At 37.8% G+C, this 22,527-nt stretch overlaps 1 protein-coding gene across 4 annotated transcripts in view; it reads right to left on the reverse strand.

Moving 5' to 3' along the window:
- The window catches only part of LOC127416940 (multiple C2 and transmembrane domain-containing protein 1-like), a 313,291-nt gene that overhangs the window by 67,197 nt on the left and 223,567 nt on the right, over positions 1 to 22,527 (reverse strand). For all 4 annotated transcript variants that reach the window (XM_051656578.1, XM_051656568.1, XM_051656558.1 and 1 more), the window contains one exon: positions 5,436 to 5,492. In XM_051656578.1, the coding sequence (XP_051512538.1) occupies positions 5,436 to 5,492 (57 nt within the window). The remainder of the gene's footprint in view (positions 1 to 5,435; positions 5,493 to 22,527) is intronic.

Below are 22,527 nucleotides of genomic sequence, written 5' to 3' on the forward strand. Positions count from 1 at the left end.
CTACAACGCAAAAATTGTCCAGGAATGGTTTGAGGAACATGATGAAGAGTTCAAGGTGTTGACTTGGCCTCCAAATTCCCCAGATATCAATCCGATTGAGCATCTATGGGATGGATGTGCTGGACCAACAAGTCCGATCCATGGAGGCCCCACCTCATTGGATTTACAGGATTTAAAGAATCTGCTGCTAACGTCTTGGTGCCAAATACCACAGGACACCTTCAGAGGTCTTGTGGAGTTCATGCCTCGACAGGTCAGAGCTCTTTTGGTAGCACGAGGGGGACCTACATGATATTAGGCAGGTGGTTTTAATGTTGTGGCTGATCGGTGTATATATTTATATATATATATATATATATATATATATATATATATATATATATACACACAACACAAGCCTGTTTACATTTTGACATCAAAAACAGAGAATAGACTTCAAATTTCATGTAAACATTTCATGTTTTCTTGCATTGTATTTTATTTTTTTAATAAACCGATTTTAGGTAGTTATCAGCATGTAAACACACTCACTAAAACATAAATTTGAGCTTATTAACAACAACAACAAAAAAAATAATCAAACATGTAAACAGCAGTATATAACTAAATATCTTTTGGTAGTTTGCAACTGATGTATTTGTGAATTTTTATTTTTTATTTAAATTTTTTATTAACCGTATAAATAAACTAAAAACAAACTGTCCAAAACAACCGAAACAACCGATTCACTCAAATGAATTAGATTTACCGATGCTACTTGACATTTTAGAATAGTGTTTCAAAACAAAAGTATGCTACATAGTTTTGTCCCACTACATGTTGGAAATATTTGTTTGAACACTATTTTGATACTAGTTCATCACAATACTATAAAATGTAGTTAAGTTAGTAGCGTTACTAAATATTTTATTTAGTTATTCAACAACACAAAATTAGATCCAAGGAAAATAACCAGTCAAACAAAAATCAGCTATATGAGCACAGAAATTTAATCTAATGAAATCTACATTAAATTCTCCCAAAAATGAAAATTATCTCATCATTTACTCATGCCACCCCAGATGTGTATGACTTTCTTTCTTCTGCAGAACACAAACGAAGATTTTTAGAAGAATATCTAAGCTCTGTATGTCCATATAATGCGAGTGAATGGTGACTTGGTTTTATTTTAATAATGCAGTTAACAGTATCAAAGATTCTCATAATTGCACGTAACAGAATGCACAAATAAATTATACACTGTTTTGTAAGCTCATAATACATTACTCACACTGGTAATTTATATCTGTAAATTAATATGCAAATAAATGCCAAGCCACGTACTCTGTATCGAAAATATGTTAATGTTTTTTCACTTTAATAACTTTTGAGACTTTCCAAGACAATAATTTACAAATATAAGTGCTTAGATCGGTTAACACACTTACAATAGTAAGTGGATGGATGGATGGATGGATGGATGGATGGATGGATCATGGATAGCGTTTGTGTCTTGGACAATCAATGTGAACCGCATCTATAACGAGTCCCAGTCAGAGACGCTGCACATCACCGCATATCTCAAAACACACTTACACGTTAATAAATGTGTGCTGCGCAAACATTTAAAAGGTGTTGCCTTTGAATGAAAGCCCGCCTGTCCCTCTGTCAGCAGCACTGGGGGGAGAGGGGGACTTGCGTCACAGTACTATCAACTCTCTCAACTGACTGATGGCACTTGAGAGTTTGAAGCACTGGTTACATGCATGGCAATGACTCGCTTGTCAAAGGGTAAAGGCCACACCTTGTCGTGAATGATATCGAGAACTCCTGTGACGTAGATTTGCTGAAATTCAATGAAATCAAATAGTACGTACAATGTAAAATGTATTAGAATAATGTATAGAGAATGTATAGGATACACAATAAAGAAAAAGTAAACCCCAAAAATGAAAATCATTTACTCACCGTCATGTCATTTCAAACCTGTATTATCTATATTCTTCCATGGAACACAGTTATTTACAGCAGAAATGTCTAAGCTGCTCTTTTCCATACAATGAAAGTGAATGGTGATGACGGTAAGATTTTCAGGGAATAATTACTTACATTTCCTCATACAAAGCTATAATATGTCTTTGGAAGACTTGAAATATTGTGCACAAGCCATTTGGACAACTTTAATGCTTTTATTGTGTTTTTCTGTCCTTTTTGGACCTTGGCAGGTCTTAGTCCCCATTCACTTTCATTGTACTAAAGAAAGCAGCTCGGACATTTGATAAACTTCAAAGAAATTCATAAGGGTTTGAAACGACATAAGGGTAAATTATGACTCTAAACCAAGTTAAAAACTATACCATTTTTAATTTCAAAATAGTATCAGAGCATGAAAGACAATCTGCTTTATGACAGATGTCATAAAAAGCCTAAACCACGTACGTCACGACCTGTGATGTTGACTTTATGTTCATTTCAAACCCGGAAGACAAAAATAGCCCAAAAAATCCCTAAACTAGCCCTTTTCCTCTTGAAATTAAAAATAACGAATGTTGACATTCTCTGCCCTTGTGTCCAAGACATATATAACTGTTAACATCTCAAAAAAAATGTGTTGTAGTGTTTCATGACCCTTTCAGCAGAAGAAAAAAGTCATACACATCTTAGATGGCATGAGGGTGAGTAAATGATGAGAGAATTTTCATTTTGGGTCAACTATCCCTTTAAAGTGGTAAGAGTGAGAGATTCCTGTTACGTATTCCATTTCACCTTTTCAAGTGCACATCAAAAATACTGTATTGGACAAATTTAACAGTGACTTCGACTAACCTTGGTTTCACTTGTTGATCTTTCTCTCTCTTTCCCCTTCCCTTTTTTCTTGTTTTGGAACCAATTGCCTAATTGTGCAAAACAACTGAGCCGTTTCCATCAATTAGCCCTGACTTAGGACTTTCATTTTGAGTAATTGACTTATATCTGCATAGACTCTGAAAAAAGATACTTGACTATCGCACAACAGTTTGATAAGTAAGAAAACATGTCTTGGCTCGAACTATGCCTGGGTCTTTAACCCAATGCAAAACAGTTGCTTGCCATGTATTACTCCATTTAGCCCCTAAAGCAAAGATTATCCAGCTAATAGCTGCCTAGTGGAGACTAAGGAAGAGCTGAAGACTAGACGTGGCCTAAACATCTGGAACATATTGCACTTATTTGCAACATATGATTCAGGTTCAATTAAAATGAGGCCTTGGCACATTTATCTATTTCTCTTTCTCTCTCTCTTTTTTTTTTTTTTTTTTTTTTGCCTTTCCTTCATCCAGTAAAACTGGGCCTACCCTGATGTGACCTCTGTATTTGACTGTATGAACAAACAGAGGAGGAAATGAGAGTGTGAGGTCACAATCATTCTGACATAGAGAGAAAAAAAGGAGAGAGAGAGCTGGGGAGGGACCGATAAAAATTCAAACTATAATTTGTTCACCACGTCCCCATTTAAACTGAACCAGTTAAAATATGACAAAAAAAGGAAAGAAAGGACAAGTGATGAATTTAAGAGAAGAAAAAGCTGAAAAAAGAAGCACAACTAGCCCTTTTTAACTCTCCAACAACTCCAAACATTGGCTGGGAAGAGGTACAAACATCACTGATACTTTGTTCATTCTTCTAGCTATGACCTTCCACATGCATGCACTGTACATCTCACTGTGTGGGAAAACATATCTTTATGTTCTTACAAAGTATGCTACAGAGGAATACACTTAATCATTTAAAAATCTTAATAACCCATTTTCCAGACAAATGAGATAAATACTGGCATTTCAGAGGGCAGTATGAATCTGCTGTTCACAAATATTATCATGCTGCAGGGGCATTTGGCCTGCGGTCATTTGAATGCTTTTAATTGCACTTTAAAGGCCTTGATAAATATCAGAAGCTCAACACAGAGACCCTGAAGCAGAGTTTATTTATGCCTGCATGGTTCTCCTTTATTCCGGGTAAAAAACAAAAGTAAAAAAGCTACTCTGTGGGTGCTGGTGGCATTGACAAACTAGCTATGGACCTTGACGCCATGAAATGTGCCCCAAAGCATTAAAAATGCAAGAAAAAATAACCTATTGGCATTTGGGAGAGGTCAAATCTATGTATTACTACACAAGCATTACATTTCACTTTAGTGAAGGGCATTTGTGAGCAGTAAATACACATCTGTGTAGGAATTAGGGGGTGTAAAAAAATATTGTATCGTATTGTATTGTACGATACGATGCTCACTATACTATGCCGTGTGTATTGTACGGTACATAAACAAACACATTATAGTGTAATTAAAACCAATCAGTGCAACACTGAGAGCTGCGAAACAATCTTCTCCGCGGTGAGGGGGAGCTGAGCATTCACAAGAAAACAGAGCAACATACAGTACAGGCGAGAAGATCGATGGCAAACTGCAAGTAGATTGTAGCGTTCAGCTTGTCGAATTTGGCAAACAACAGTGTCATGTCCCGACGCTACAGTACATCAAACATGTAGTTTTATTTATGCTGACATCACCGCGCAAATCGGTGGATTTGCGATGCAGAAACGGCAGAAGCAAATTTGCATTTAACAGCCAGCCTCTCCCAGAGGACATGGAGAATGACACTGATCAAGATGATCGTAAGTAACAAAAACAAGCTTGTTCAAAAATCGGACAACGTAAGAAACACGCGATTACATGACACTTATTATTCTCTGGTTTTGAAGTCATAATGTAAACAGGTATGAGCACAACACTTGCGCACATGTTATAAGCTGGTAATAACTGCGGTAAAGTTTACATGCAAAGTGAAACGTGGGAAGAGGCCAAAAAAATGACGTGTGCTGACTGGTTTTTGCTCAAGATGCTAAATAATATTGGATTATTACAGTATATCGTAAAACCAGAGTTCAGGTTCCTCGAGTGTTTTCTTTTTTTGTCACCACTAAATAACATTGAAATAATTGTTTTCCTTGCTATAGTCACTTTAGCTTGATCACTGGGGGCTTTAAGACATTAAGTAATGATTTTCTATAAAGCTGCTTTGAAAATATGTTTATTGTGAAAAGTGATATACAAATATAAATTACTTGAGTGTAGACAAACACATTTTTTCAAGAAAAACATGAAAATTGTGAGTTCATATTAGTTTTTCTCATTACAATCAAACAGAATAAATGCAGTTTTGTGTTTAATTTACTTTATTATAGCGCTCTACTTCTTGTTGCCAGACACTGTTGTGTCATTTATGATTTAAAAGACATTTATGTTGAATCCTTGAATAAGTTTGAGTGAAACATTTGTTGGCGCTGTTTATTTTTAATCGTATTGTATTGTATCTTATCGTGAGGCTTTGTATCGTATTGTATCGTATCGTGAAATTTGTGTATCGTTACATTCCTAGTAGAAATGCTTTTCTTTGAGTGCCACTGATAATTACCTTGTCATCTCTGTCAAAATCTTCCTCTTCATCCTCCAGCAAATCCTCCACAGCTTGCTGATGTGCATTGTGAAGAGCAGAACAAAAGGAGGAAATACAAAACAAAGGAAAATCAATTTCACATGTACACATAGTAACATCTCCACATCATCAAGTGAAAAAAAAAAGATAGCACATGGTCCTTTGACAGAAAGCAAACCCTCAGAGTCTCTAAAGTCATCAGTTGTGTCCTCTTGTCCACGAGGTTAAAACCTCAATACAGCCTCTGGCAAAGGGAGGCTGATGACATAGAACGTTAACTATGTGCTTCAGTGGACCAAATCCAGGCCAACAATGGTTCCTTCAAAACCCTTCAAGTTTTCATACTTGACTCAAGCACACAAAGAGCTGTATTCACCTCGAGAAATGCTGCTGGCCCCTCAATTCTCCCAGAAGAACATGAACATAGAGCAACAAATATGATGAAAAGAGTGATGAAGTGAATACTGAGGGGAAGATAAAGGGGAAAATAATCGTTTTTACAGTGTAAAAGGATTTGGTGAACTATAGGTGCATTCCTATGAACTAAAAGCTAATGAATAATAATACAAGTCACGCTTCACATTGTGAATCTTACTATTTGTTTGTAGTTCACCAGAGGCTAGAAATAGAATGTCCTGAACTAATTTTGTTTAGGCATAACTAAATATGTATCTCCTTATCTTTAAAGCAATTAAAATGAATCTATGAGGCCACTTACACACTACAGTTTATCCTGCATCAGAAAATGGTGTGAATCCATTGATTTCAATGGGGATGGTTCGGCACAAGGATATAGAGAAAAAATTTACATTTACATTTAGTCATTTATGCTTTTATCCAAAGCGACTTACAAATGAGGAACATAGCAAGCAATTTGTCATAAAAAAGTCAACAATATCTGCAGTATCGCACTGTCAAATTCTCAAAATGAAAAGGTTTACAAAGGGTTTACAAAAGTGAGGATTTGTCATGTGACCTGAAGTTGAGAAATGTTAGACTTTTACTGCAAGGAACCCTGACATCTGTTGACCAATGAGAATTGCAGATAGGTGGATCAATGTTGTGCGGAAATCCAATAGAGCGCATCAGTGCCCGCCCACTTATTCAGCCGCCTGGGTTCCTGAATTGATTTTCTCATAAAAGAGTTGTAAGGCATGAACCAAACCAACCAGCTCCGAGGTGAATCACAACATCACAAACTTTGTTTTGAGGCAAAAAAGTATTTGAAAATCATACAAAAACACCAAGGTAAAAGACTGTACTACAATCCCATAAAGCATTGCGAATAATGTAATTTAATAAAAATAAATAAATAAATTTTATATATATATATATATATATATATATATATATATATATATATATATATATATATATATATATATATACATACATGCATACATACATATACACACTACCGGTCAAAAGTTTTGAAACACTTGACTGAAATGTTTCTCATGATCTTAAAAATCTTTTGATCTGAAGGCGTATGCTTAAATGTTTGAAATTAGTTTTGTAGACAAAAATATAATTGTGCCACCATATTAATTTATTTCATTATAAAACTAAAATGTAATTAAAAAAAATAAATAAATAAAAGATTGAAATTGATGACTTGGACCAAATAATAAAGATGGGAACACCTTCAATACTTTTTAAAAACCATCCCAGGGTGATACCTCAAGAAGTTGGTTGAGAAAATGTCAAGAGTACATGTCTGCAAATTCTAGGCAAAGGGTGACCACTTTGAAGATGCTAAAATATAACGCAGTTTTGATTTATTTTGGATTTGTTTTAGTCACAACATAATCCCCATAGTTCCATTTATGTTATCGTTGAAATCAATTAGTCTATGGAAAAAATTAATTGGATTTTTACTTCCAGAATCAGACTGTTGTGCTCTATTTGCTGTATGCCCACTTTATTTCAAACTGACCTGACCCTTTCCACACCCTAAAAAGGGATCTTGCACATTCTTATCCATCAAATGCTCAATCAGAGCTTTCACTAGTGTATAAGTGCCTTAAAGCTTGAAAGACGAACAATTGATTTGCTTAGTTACATTTGAGAATCATATTGTGAAATGTTATGGTATAAGGAAGGATACAAAAAACATGTCGCCGGCTTAATCATATCACAGTCATTCATTCTTTGGAAATACATCCAGTTCAGTCACTGTGAAAAAGTGTTGTTTTGGAATGTAAAATATGCCACGCGTTGTTTACTTTCACAAACAGAAAACCCATATTGTGGGAACTGGTAATTTGGCAGCAGTAATTATTCAGATCTCAATGGCTCATTAATCAGAACTGTAGACACCAAAAAACATCAGGCGATATGTTGGCACACAAATAAAGAGTTTATCTCGGTCAACCGAAAACATTACATTTGGCCTCTGTGGCTTGCAGGAGTCCGGGAGGAGTGTGTATCACATGTCTGTTTTTGTTGCCAGAGGTTTGAGAAGACATAGATCATTATTTCTCTTCTTGTGGTTCCTCCTGTCAATCCCGCATCAAAGCTTCAAGGTCATGTGCGTGCTATTTACATACGACAGCTCTGGCATGTGAAAATGCCAAAAAGCTATCAGGGGAGGAATACATCTTCTTTTTGATGATTTTTTTTTGGCTCTTTGCATTTCAGCATTTTCTTTTTTTTTTTTTTTTTTTTGTAACATCCAAAACTTGTTACTTAGCAAACAATGGCTTTTGTTCCTTTGTCTCATCTAAAAGAGAGTGTATGGCTGCTATAAGCCTCTTATGTAAATGCAGTCTGAGGCAGAAACAAAAGCAGTATTCAGGATAGATACACAGTGTTGTGAGGAGACTAGGGATGGTGTTGTGGTAGCCTAATAGCACATGAATCTCCAAGAGGCGTGATGTTGCATCATCTTTAGGTTAGCCAGAGGTCACATGCTAAGATTAACTTTTTTTCCAATTGAACTTTGTGCAAACCTATGGTAGCATGATCTCAGAGGTTGAGCAGTCAATATGTCTCACTTGCAGACAGAAATCTAGACTAAAATATCATCCGTGAGATCTTGAGACCGTTGTTTGGCCTTTCGGTTAGCTTTGGCATCATCTCCAAATCAACATTGTGACATCCATTCTGGTGAGTTAATGTACTTTTTCTTGCCTTCTGCTATCAGTGGAGGAAGAACCTTGCAATCTGTGCTTTTAATTCTAACCTTCCCTGTGACAGGTGCGCTGGGAATAGACGCCCTAGCTAGACAACCCATCCAACATGAAGATATGCACTTTCATTTTTTCCCTCCCTCTCAGCTCTCTCGCTCTCCCTTCCTCCAGCTCTTCTTTGAAATGTGAGACATCTCTAGCGTCTCCAGCTGCTCCGGGGCTGGCCCTGCTTTGTATGCCGCATGTGGACGAAAGGCCTGGGAGAGCCCAGGCCTGGAAGGCTGATAAGGGCTCTCACCGGAGCACATCGAGCCCAAACAGCCTCTTCACAGGCTGTCAGAGCCCTGCTGGTCAGAGGGAGGGCTTGAGCCTTTGCCAGCATTGGCTGACTGTGGTCTGACCTCTGCAGGGTCTCAAGTCAAAGAGTATGGCTACTAGTAAAATGACGGGGTACACTCAATTCTGTTTTGGTGTAATAATAAATGTAATTAAAAACGGTCACGACTCGAATGTGTGGACAACAGTCAAAATAACAATAAAACTAAAGTGGAAACTTTATGTGCTTTTTCAGAGTCACACTGAGTCCTAACCAGACGTTATGCAATAAGATTCTAGCGACAATCAGTTTGTATGTCTACACTGAACGTGATAATGCTGCATGACGTGGAACAATCACAGCCGATCAGAACATACAATGTTTAGTGTACAGATATGAAGAGCAGGATTTTGGACAAATTAAATTTTACAATTATCAGGTTTCTGACATGATGCCACAAAAACATGAAAGAAGCAATGTGTTGACGCTCAGCACAGCTGCTTAGGACAAAATCTCTAAAAATGGAAAAGGTAGATTTTAGTGCTTGTCACTTTATCATGTTGTGCTGATTAAAACACAGTGTTAGGGCTAAAAAAGACCCACCAAGTTTTGTGAAATTTTTATCCCTGTTGAAATATCTGCTGAAATCTAATTGGCTGATGGCAGCCACTTTACATGCTTTATCAAAATCAGCTCTTAAATTGACCCACCAAGTTTTGTGACAATCGGCCACCAAGTTTTGTGACAAAAAGCCATTGTAACCTTGTGTAATTGAATTACTGATTGGCTGATGGCAGCCATTTTGTTTTCTTTTTTCAAATATGCGATTGTCTTCTTACAGTATACCAACTCAACACTGTTTTCAAAGATAATGCATAAACAATTTTATGTCAAACATGCACAGTTTGAAACATTTAAAAAAAAAAAAAATGTAATTAGAATAGCATCACCAACTGGCCAAGCCCCACAAAAAAGCAAAGGGTCAAGTCAAAGAGTACGACTACTGGCAAAAAACAGGACAGTCAAAGAAACTCAACAGAATCATTTCTGTTTTGTTATACTATTAATTTCTATTATGAGCAGTCACGACTCAAATAAGAGGACAATAGTCCATATTGCTAAAGCTTGGTTATGTGGGAGAGGGTCAGTGGAGAGGCATGGGTGTTTTTGTGCATCTGTATGGAGCAGACAGTTCGTCTTTTTGGGGCTTAGTTCTACAGGGCAATGGGCCTGATGAGAGGACTGTGGGTTTTGATGTCACAGTTTGGGGATGCACCAGGGTCATATGTATTCAGAAGGCAGAAGTGTCTGTGGTGTCGTCGGTCCCACCGCTTCTGCTCTTCTGTAATCTGCAGCAGCCCTGAACCCTCAGGACCCAGAAAAACATGCACGCATTCTGTTCTGTAAATAAAACCCGTGCTTCCAGAGACAAGTGTGCGTCAACAATGGCAGTGACAGCCGTGACAAAAAAAATCACACAGTGCTGCAGTGTTGTGTGCAAAATCATGGGTACAAAAGTTCACAAAGATGAAGTTCAGGAGCTTCCAAAGTTGCTCCCCGCCTCGCCTCCAACCTTGCCTGCGAGCCGAGACGGCACTGGGGAAATCAGCAGGGCAACAAATGCTGCCAGTTCAAAGTGACATGACCTTTTGATTTTGTCACCTGTCAGGGGCTGGTATGGAGGAGTGGAGACGTGTCTGCCAAGCACGGGTGAAGTGCTGTCTCTGTAACGGGGGCATGGCGCTGGAAGAGGTGGTACCACTGAGGTGGATTAAAGGCCTAGAGCACCTCTCTGCTCTTTTTCTCACTCTTCCTCATCTTCTCCCGGCCCTGCCATCACACTTCTCTCTTTTTTGTTGTCCCTGTTGAGCCAGCAGCTGAAACAGGAGCCTGAGAGTGAGACAAGCTCTACCATGAAGCGCCTCTAGGAGCATGGCTGGCAGACAGACTCTCGTTCCATTTCTCTTTATGTTGTCGTTTCATGATTGACACTGGAGGTGGGCTTGACAGGCCTTCGTTTCCCCCCCACAGCAGCCCACCTGTATCATCAAATCCTTTATTCATGAAGCTCCATCCAAGCTGTTTGTTTTTAAAATTACACACACCAGAAGAAAAAGACAAAACACTACTTGTCCTAGACAAAAAAAAAAAAAAAAAAAAAAAAAGTCTGAAAAAAATTTTAGTCAGTAAATTGTTTTCTGTGGCAAGGCAAAACACTGTGAATTGTTAGTAGTGAAGGAATAAGCAAACAGAATTAGAACAAGCAAATGTAGGCTGGGTAAACTCTAGAGACTGTTGTGCATGACAATCCCAGGAAATTAGCAGTGTCAGAAATACTCAAACCCGCCAGTTTGGCACCAACAATCATGCCGCTCGAAATCACTGAGATCAAATTTTTTCCCCATTCTGATGTTTGATGTGAACATTAACTGAAACTCCTGATCCGTATCTGCATGATTTTAAGTATTGCACTGCTGCCACACAATTGGCTGATTAGATAATTGCATGAATAAGTAGGTGTACAGGTGTTCCTAATAAAGTACTCAGTGAGTGTATAATGAGAGTATAACTACATAACCAGAAAATGGGAGTGGTACTGGCCAATGCAAAAAGTCACTTTCATGATGCTAGGGTGTTGTAGATGTTTGCCAGGATATTGGTATGTGGTTGCTAAGGTGTTCTGTGTGGTTGCTATGGCATTGTTAGGTGGTTGCTAGGGTGTTCTGAGTGATCAGAGTCAAAGAGACTTGCCTCCACGTCTCAAATATATTCTGGTACCTAGATATGGTTAGGATCCTTTCTCAATGTAAGTCTGACTATGGGATTATTTTGCCCATTATATTGTCTGCCATGCAAAAACTTTAAGTCTAATCACTTAGAAAAGTAATAGTACACTTCTTCTAAACTATCCACATGATTTTAGTTATCATTCATGTCTTTGGCACACACAGTTTACATGCTGAAGTTTAAATCCCAAACCATTAGTAAGAACAATAGAAGGGCCTAATAGTGATCCACCACTAATAACTGTATGCCAAATAAAAGTGCAGTGATTTTGGAAAAGCTATTAAAAATATTAACCTTTAAAAATTGGTGAAAGGAAAATGAAGAAACAGTGAGCATACTAGAGGATATGGTGAGAGTAACCCTGACAATTAAGATTCTCTCTCCCACCACTGACAAGGTTGCCGAGAAAGAACCTTAAATTCTTAATTGTGTTTGAGCTGGTGAAAGAGACGATACAATGTTCCTCCAGCTCTGACAGTATATGCTATTATTAACACCTTCAAAACATCTGGTAAACTGTTTTCCAGGCCAGTGAATCCGGCAGTCCGGGTCTTCTAAGTCCAGCCATGGGCTTCACTTTCCTCCATTCACACTGAGCTGTCCAATGCTTCATTGAGCCTGAGTGGTCATACCAAAGCCCACCGAACACTTCCAGGTCTCCAAACAAACGGAGGTGAGGGCTGGGTGTTGGGGTGGTGAGCACTGCCGCCCTGCAGGAGGTGGGCTAGCCACTGACAGCTGCTGTCAGATCGGCTTGGTTATCTGCATTGGTGCTCCCTTATCTTAAGGTTAGGATGGGCACGCTTACACTGTCAACCAGCAGGGGGCTCTTCTTCTGCAACCCGTAAAATCAGTGATGGCGCTTTTGTTTAGAGAAGAAATTGTGTGCCGCTTTAAAATTCGTAGCTTTCCATCACCTGCTGGTGATCGACAGGCGAAGTTCAGAAGTCACATCCCTTTGACTTGCGTGTCACTTCATCTCCATCTAAATTCCTACTTGTGCTTCTATTGTCTGTTCTCACCAACACAAAAACCAATACCGTGACACCACATCACCATGCAGCAACCCGACTTGCTAAGCTTCTCCTATTCTGTTGATTTAAAACAACAGTTTGGGAGTGTAGTCTAGTGTTTAGTGCACAGCCATTCCAGATGGTAAAAAGGATCTTTAACAATAACAGGCCATGACAGCGAGGTCAGGTATCTGGTAGAAGGGTGGCAGGCGGAGAACAACACAAGAATACGAGAGTCAGGGGTCAGCTGACTACAGGTTAAGAGTTGAGCTAGCATGTCACATCTTGAGGTAACAAGTCCCTTCAAGAATAGTGACAGCTGAAAGTGTGTTTCTGTTTTCCCAGAACATATTAGGCTGTGGATATGGACTGCAATAAACAGCAAAAAAAAAAAAAGACTATGTAAAGCATAATATACAGTCAGTCTGAATGGGGATTGTTTTTGTAAGAATGGCCGGCTTCTATTTTGTGATAATGGCAGCTACTTACTAAGTTCATAAATAATTGGATATGAAATATTGATTTGAGTTGAATTTATTTTATTATGTGAAAAGAAAGAGACCACAGAGTCATATGAGAGATATGAAAATAGCACGGCTATGTAGGAAGTCAATTATACAGTTTAGCGGTCATTATACAAAAATATTTGACCACAGAATGCCACGATTGACCAATCAGAATCAAATATTCCGGAGAGCCGTGCAATACAAAAGGATAATAACTTGAAAACATTGGAGACAACCACCTGAAGACAACTGCTTGATTAAATGACTGCTTGTTTCCTCAAGATTGGGTTCATAATTTTTCAGTATTAGTTTCATTTGAGCGCTTTGTAAACCACAGCTTTCAGGACACTGACCCTTGGCAAACAATATTTCACATGTCGTGAATGTAATAAGATACAGTTTTAAGTTATTTTTGTCTTTTTAGAGGTGATTATGACTGGGGTGAAAAGACAGACATAGAGCACAAGCTACAACTTTTAAAAAAACATGACTATTTTTACTATTTTATGTGCGGTCTTTTTAGTACATACTATATATCTGTGCATACATGATATCTGTGCACACACATTTATGTTTTGTCTACTGTTGTTGCATTACATGCCAAAAACATGCAGATGTTATTGTACATAATAGTCAGATGTCATTAGGGAAGACGATACTACTAATTTTCTTGTAAATCCGATACCAGTCCTATTAATAGTACCAGTACTATTCAAAACCAATTTTATCTACTGTATATTAATCATGAGATCTCTTTAAATGGAAAGTTATTGCGGTTTGTTGCGAATGTAATAAAATGGGCAATTATAGTAATTTAACATCAAAAAGCCATTATTAACATAAAATAATAATAAGCTTAAACTGCAAATTATCACAATACTTATTTTTTGTTTTCCATTTCTTAAAGGAGTATTCCAGGCTAAATACAAGTTAAGCTCAATCGACAGCATTTGTGGCATAATATTGATTATCACAAAAATGTATTTTGACTTGCCCCTTCTTTTCCTTAAAAAAAAAAAAAGCACAAATCTGGGTTCCAGTGAAGCACTTTCAATGGAAGTGTATGGGGCCAATCCATAAACATTAAAAAACTCACTTTTTCAAAAGTATAGCCACAAGACATAAACAATATGCGTGTTAACATGATTTTAGTGTGATAAAATCGCTTACTTTTCTGTGTAAAGTTATTGCCAATTTTACAACTTGACAATGTAATGTCAACAAACCTTAAAACCCTACAATGACAATTTAAACAACTTTACAGCTAAAATAATACATATGTTTTAACAGACGTATTAATGTAAGTGCTTTTATAAAATTATAAGCTTCATATTTCTGCCTTTAAAACCTCCAAAAATTGGCCCCATTCACTTCCATTGTAAGTGCCTCACTGTAACTTCGATTTTTGCTTTTTTTAAATAAAAGGGTGGATGAGTCGAAATAATTTTTTATGGTAATCAACGTTATGCCACAAATGCTGTCGACTGAGATTAACTTGCATTGAGCCTGGAATACTCCTTTAATTTGCTTTCCTTTGAAGCTTATGATCTATATTCAATTTAATGCTAAATAATCATCAGTATTAAGCAACACATAGAATAGATATTTGTATCTGAGAATCATTCTTCTTTAAATACACTGCAAAAACTACTACTTTTGTTGGTGGAACCAATTTGTCAGGTAAATTTAGTCAAATTAAATAACATTTTTGAATGGAATAAAATCAGTTAATTTAGATTTTACCACATGAAGCACATTTTTAGGTTCTCTCACAAAACATTTCTTACAGTGTAAAATATTTTAAGTAGTATTGATATTTTAATATTAAACCGCCCTTCCCTAGATGTCAAACAAACACTTGGAAAAGTTTCATAGAAAGTGCTGCCGTGTAAGTTGGGCAGCTCCGTTTCCCATTTCTGTCTGTCTCTGAAAAACAGAAGCCTTTGGACTGCTGGAGTGCCGCAGCCTGCATTTATGTGTCAGCAGGTTTAGCGGAGAGATACAGTTAGAGTTATCTGAAATGACATCCTGCCAGGCAAAAGGAAGCTGGCATCTCGACTGTAGTGATGAAAACATGAATGATAGACTTCCACTGGGGGAATATTAGTCCTTTCAGAACAACTTCAGCTCTCCAAGTGTGAGTTTTTGAAAAATAAAGCAGAAATTGTAAACTAAGAAAATATGGGTTTATTTAAACAACTGCATTGTTGTCAGAACAAGTCAATAGCAGTTAAACGAGGCAACAAGGAGGTCTGTCATGCTGCCAATGACATACACTGACTAAAAGATCTATTGTTTAATACAGCACACAAACTATTATTGGATGACATTGATTTAGCCATTTGGATCATATTTTAAAAACAACATCAATGACAAAATATAGCTGCAAGCGGCAATTCCGGGGCCAAGCAGACCAGTGGCAGAAAATGTGACTGCAGAAAATGTGACTGCCGAAAATAAACACGTGAATGCTATATTCAAAGCGGTTTCAAATCCATGAACCGAATTACTTATAATGTAATAGAATTTCGTTTAACTTTTGACCAATAGGTGGTATTGTGACCAAATTGATATGGTATTGTCAGGTGGTGGTTATATTGGCACAATATAAAGTTTCATGTCGATTAACCAAAGCGTTGAAAAGAAACAGCATCAGATTCTTTTTGGCATCTTGGCATAAAAGTCGTTGTTGCATTATAGGAGAACAGTTTGGTCCATCAAAAAGCTTTTGGTAACTTTTTGCAAGCATGGTGTAATGATGACATAGGCCACATTTGGTAAAGGTCTGATGAACGGCCTAGGACAAGTTTGCAAATGTAGACTTTGTGATACTGACACCAATGATCCTTGAGGCAAAGTTGCTCAAAATGAGGACAGCTATCATGCGATATGAATTACTTGTGTTTTTGTGAAACACTGTGCTATACACAACCATTAACGTGCATGTCAAATGTAACAGCATCAACCGGTGGCCAATTTAATTGTCAAATTTTGAAAAAAACCTCTCAAGCAAAGAGTCAAATATGTCCACCACGTTTCATTCCGATTGGCCTTTGTTAACCTTGTCTAATAGCTGAATTGGCCATATTGGCAGCCAATGGCAGCCATGTTCTGCAAGCAGCAATACCGGGGTCAAGCCCATCATCTGCAGCTTGAGCAAACAAAGAAGCATGATGACAAGTTTCAAGTCAAGATCACATGATTGCTGTAGGAGGAGTTATAAAAGTATAATTTCAATGAAATTAAAAATGGTGGACAGGCAATAGGATAGGACCATGGGAAATATGGTATCATTGTCATAACCATAACACAAGAAACTGGATGAGACCAGTCTCATGAACATAGGCCAAATTATTTGATTATAGGCCAAATTATTTGTGATTTTAGGCCACACTATTAAGTAGTTATGAGCAAAGAAAGCTATTTTTCATATTTCTTGACCAATAGGTGCCACTGTTCCTAAACTGTTCAGGTACCATCAGGGTATGATAGCTATCATATGCACCAAGTTTCTTTACAGGCCAAAGCATAACCAAGATACAGCCAAGTTTGGCGTGCACGGCATCAAATTTGTTAATGTTTGGCCAATGGCGGCCATTTTCATATATATATATATATATATATATATATATATATATATATATATATATATATATATATATATGTGTGTGACTGTCCCAATGGTCAATGATGGCAACTCCCACAAAGACACTGCATACAAATATTGATGTCAGTCGGACCAACGGTTCCGTAGATACAGCCACTTTCACGTTGTTTCCTGTTATAGCGCCACCAAGTGGACAAGCCCCAAAACTTTTCAATGTGTTCTCAAATTGAGCTCTTATAAACTCAGAAAAATAAAGAAACATCCTCTCACTTTCAACTGCTTTTATTTTCAGCAAACTTAACATGTGTAAATATTTGTATGAACATAAAAAGATTCAACAACTAAGACATAAACTGAACAAGTTACACAGACATGTGACTAACAGAAATGGAATAATGTGTCCCTGAACAAAGGGGGGGGTCAAAATCAAAAGTAACAGTCAGTATCTGGTGTGGCCACCAGCTGCATTAAGTACTGCAGAGCATCTCCTCCTCATGGACTGCACCAGATTTGCCAGTTCTTGCTGTGAGATGTTACCCCACTCTTCCACCAAGGCACTTGCAAGTTCCCGGACATTTCTGGGGGGAATGGCCCTAGCCATCACCCTCCGATCCAAAAGGTCCCAGACTGGCTCAATGGGATTGAGATCAGGGCTCTTCGCTGGCCATGGCAGAACACTGACATTCCTGCCTTGTAGGAAATCATGCACAGAATGAGCAGTATAGCTGGTGGCACTGTCATGCTGGAGGATCATGTCAGGATGAGCCTGCAGGAAGGGTACCACATGAGGGAAGAGGATGGCTTCCCTGTAACCCACAGCATTGAGATTGCCTGCAATGACAACAAGCTCAGTACGATGATGCTGTGACACACCGCCCCAGACCATGACGGACCTTCCACCTCCAAATCGATCCTGCTCCAGAGTACAGGCATCGGTATAATGCTCATTCCTTTTACGATAAACACAAGTCCAACCATCACCCCTGGTAAGACAAAACTGCGACTCGTCAGTGAAGAGCACTTTTTGCCAGTCCTGTCTGGTCCAGCGAAGGTGGGTTTTTGCCCATAGGCGACATTGTTGCCGGTGATGTCTGGTAAGGACCTGCTTTACAACAGGCCTACAAGCCCTCAGTCCAGCCTCTCTCAGCCTATTGCGGACAGTCTGAGCACTGATGGAGGGATTGTGTGTTCCTGGTGTAACTCGGGCAGTTGTTGTTGCAATCCTGTACCTGTTCCTCAGGTGTGATATTTGGATGTACCGATCCTGTGCAGGTGTCGTTATACGTGGTCTGCCACTGTGAGGACGATCAGCTGTCCTTCCTGTCTCCCTGTAGCACTGTCTTAGGCATCTCACAGTATGGGCATTGCAATTTATTGCCCTGGCAACATCTGCAGTCCTCATGCCTCCATGCAGCATGCCTAAGGCACATTCACACAGAAAAGCAGGGACCCTGGGCATCTTTCTTTTGGTGTTTTTCAGAGTCAGTAGAAAGGTCTCTTTAGTGTCCTAAGTTTTTATAACTGTGACCTTAATTGCTTACCGTCTGTAAGCTGTTATTGTCTTAATGACCACCTGAGTTTGCTGAGTTTATAAGTGTGTCAAATTTGGTGAAAATATCTCATTCTGTTTAAGAGTAATATCCATTTATGTAAAAGCGGAGACAACTTTTAAATTCATCTACCTGTTTTTGGCCCTTAGAATTGAAATTTTGCCATGTTCCTCCCTACATCAAATAAATTGCTTACAGCTATTCTACTGGTGGTGGTTTCATTCTGATCGGACAAACGGCCTAGAAGCAATTCACTAAAGTAGTTTCGGAACTAATTTTAAAATGGCAACAGGCCATAAGGAAAAGAATTGCAAATGTGGTGTTGTTGTGCTCGGCAAGTCCTCAGGAACATAACGAGACCAGTCTCATGAAAATAGACCAGCGTCATTAAAAGTTATAAGCTCACAAAGTTATATTATTTCATGGTGCTGATGACACATGCAAAGTTTTGTAATGATACAGCAATGCGTATGTAAAATACAGCATTTTACATCAAAATTCAAAATGGCTGACTCAAAAGTGGCCGACATGGGAAAATTGGGTAAAGATTATTCCTACACAGGTTTTGTTGCTGTCAGGTAAAAAACCTAGGAGTAGTTTGCAAAAGTAGGTTTTTCAAATAAACTCAAAAATGTAATTAACAGTTTCATTGACACCAATGGTTCTTGAAGCAAAGTTGTTCAGAAAGAGGAGATGTATCATATGATATGAACAATGTGTGTCTTTTTGACAAACCGCATAGTATTCAACAATTTACATGCATGTAAAACACGACAGTGCCACCCGGTGGCCGATTGTTCTTTTTTTATTTTTTTATTTTGCACAGACCTCTTGGACCAACAGACAAAAAGGCCCACCACATTTTGTTCCGATTGGCCTTTTTTAAACTTGTCTAAAAGCTGCTTAAACCTGATTGGTCAATGGCAGACATTTTTTTCAAGATATGCAGATGTCCTAATAGACCTTAGACAAAGACACAGCATGCAAAATTTCAAGTCATCTTGATCAACGGTTCCATAGTTAGAACCATTTGTAGAATTTTTATTATTATTATAGCGTCACCAAGTGGCCAATACCAGGAAAATCTATTATGTGTCCTCAATTTTATCCCCTACAAATTTGTCTCAAGTTTGGTCTAGATTGCTCATTGTGTTCAAGAGATATAGCCTTATAAATGTAATAGGCTTCGCACACATTATAGCCATGTGAAACATTAAATTCAACATGTTTTTGATCATTATTGATATAGGCACTCCAAAGAATCTTTCTAAACTGGTTTCATTTTGATTGGATGAAAAACCTATGACTAGTTCACAAAAGTATGTTTTTCAAATAATTGATGATGCTAAAACAATGATTTGATTGACAGCAATGATTCTTGAGGCAAAGTTTTCAGTGAGGACACCTATGTAGTTGTATGAATTGCTTATGTATTTGTTAAACACTGCGAGACATACAGCCATTTCCATGCTCGAAAAATGTGATAGCGCCTGCCAGTGGCCACCAAGAGGCATAGGTATGCAATTTTTTTATGTGTCCTCAGAATGACCCAATACATAAGTGTCTCAAATTTTGTGAAAATATCTCATTCCGTTCAAGAGTTATAATGGAGTAAAAGTGGCCATGCTAGATGTGTACGTTTTGTGCAGCTTTGCGACGATGAATCGGAATTCAGTTTTTTTGATCATTATTAATAAAGGGACTCCAGAGAATATTTCTGCACTGGTTTGGTTCTGATCAGGCGAACAGCCTAGGACTAGTTCAAATAGAGGCTAAAAGTATATTTTGTTTTTCAGGGTATGCGAATGTCCTCATACACCTTGATTGCACCTTGGACAAAGAAACTGCATATACATATATAACACAGCGGTACACACAACGATTTACATGCATGTAAAAACGCGATAGCACCTCCCGGTGGTCATTTTTTTCACATTTTGCACAGACCTCTTGGGCCAAGAGCCAAATAGGCCTACCAGGTTTTTTTCCAATTGGCCTTATTTAACCCTATATAAAAGCTGCTGAAAGCTGATTGGTCGATAGCGGCCATGTTTTTCAAGATATGCGACTGTCCCTGTTTCTTTGTCCTTGATGACTCATTGGACAAAGAAACTGCATGCAAAATTTCAAGTTGATCGGACCAACGGTTAGTTAGAGCCATTTTTAGATTTTTAATTATTATAATTAAAGTGACCCTGCCTACTACGTATGTTTTGGTGTATCATTGACGATTAATCAAAATTTAAAAATTCCTTTGATAAATTTTCATATCGGGACTCTGAATCTTTCTGCACTGGTTTGGTCTGATTGGGTAAACGGCCTAGGACGAGTTCATTTTGAATTTTTTTTCAAACAATCCAAAATAGCTGGAAAACAAAGGGGTAGAGCAAAAATTTGACAGAGGCAAAATTCTTCGGCATGACGCAAGGAATCACGGGAAAAAAAAAACATTTCTAGCCCTTACGGCCCAAGAGTTATGGCCCAAAATGTGATTTTTTTATTGTTTTGTTCACTATAGCGCCACCTATGGACCGATCGGGGTGATTCAATGCGTACGTTGAGCCAGCCGGAGTACTACCATCCCTGAAAGCTTCAAGCCTCTAGGCCTTACGTTTGGTCTGCATGATCAGTTTTAGAGCATAATAATAATAATAATAAATATAGCTGCAAGCAACAATTATCGGGGCCAAGCACAGGAATGACAAAATTTGTGAAAATAGCATTTTTGTGAAGATTTTAGGCAAACTGCTTGAAAAGCAATGAATAGAATAACATGTGATATAATATACATTGTTCTTGGCATCAGCCAAGGAGTCTATCAATGACAATAGACTAAAAATATCAAAAGTTATTAGCACTTTTAGAAACATCATTATGATTTGATTACAAAATAAGTATTGATGCACCATGATACATCTTATCATATTTCAATTATTTTATCAAAATACACACACTCAGATAGACTAAAAAAAAAAAAAAAAAAAAAAAATTCATTTCATAATAAAATTGATAAAACATTTAAATATAATCAATTAAAATTGAAATACATTCCTAACAAAATGTTGCAAATGTTTTCTTCTTTAGTTGTCATATGAACAATCAGACAGTAAGTATACTGAAGAGCTAGTTTAGCCCGTTAACTGGTACTGGCCCATATATGGGATGTTTTATGCTTTTTTTTTTTAAGCTTTTTTCAATGGATCTATAAAAAAATAAAAAAATAAAAAATAAAAAATAAATAAAATCTACCTAGATTTGAGTATTGTGGAATAAGTTCCACACAGTTTTGAGGAGGAATAAACTCTAAACCGACAGGAGCGCATATTTTGTGTTTGGACTAATAGCAGCTATACAGCTAAAGATTCATGCACATGTGCTGATCAGTGTGAACGAATGGGCTCTTTGGATCATTTATTATTTTATTTAGTGGTGTAAACAATCTATTATATAATTTATGCCAAGCAAAAATATGATATGTTTGTTAGAAATGTGAATAAATACTGGCTTCCAATGCTAACAAAACCAGTTTCTGCCATTTCTGATGACCGATCGGAGACAAAATCTAACATTTTCGCTGGTTCTTTCAATGGATCTATGCAAAAACACTACAATCTAGCTAGATTTGAGTACTTTGGAATAAGTTCCATGCAGTTTTGAGGAGGAATAAACGCTAAACCAGCAGGAGCGCATATTCTGTATTTGGACTCTGTAACACTTCTCAGTGGAAGGAGGAGGCGAGAAGCAGATTTACTGGTTCAGGTAAGCGTTTTATTTTCCTCTCTGCAGTACATACACACTCTCAAGGCTTTTACGTTGTTCAATAACTCAGTCTAAAAAAAATCCACAAACTAGTTCACAAAATAAACTCTCAACTTTGTAATAATAACTCTTGGCTTCACAATCCGTGCCCAGGCTCTCTCTCTCGTCTACCTGCGGTGTGGCTCTATTTATGCCGCTCTCCCCGTGCTCACTGAAATTAGAGACAGGTGTTAGACATAATTTAACTCAGGTGTAAGCGCCCTTACCGCTTTATCTCTCTCCGGAGAGACGCTTGACCACGCCCCCGCTGCCACAGACTCCTAGCAGCTATTGGGCTAAAGCTACATATACATGTGCTGATCGGTGTAAATGAATGGGCTCTTTGGATCATTTATTATTTTA

The sequence above is a fragment of the Myxocyprinus asiaticus genome, chromosome 3 (assembly GCF_019703515.2).
Source record: "Myxocyprinus asiaticus isolate MX2 ecotype Aquarium Trade chromosome 3, UBuf_Myxa_2, whole genome shotgun sequence".
Taxonomy (NCBI): domain Eukaryota; kingdom Metazoa; phylum Chordata; class Actinopteri; order Cypriniformes; family Catostomidae; genus Myxocyprinus; species Myxocyprinus asiaticus.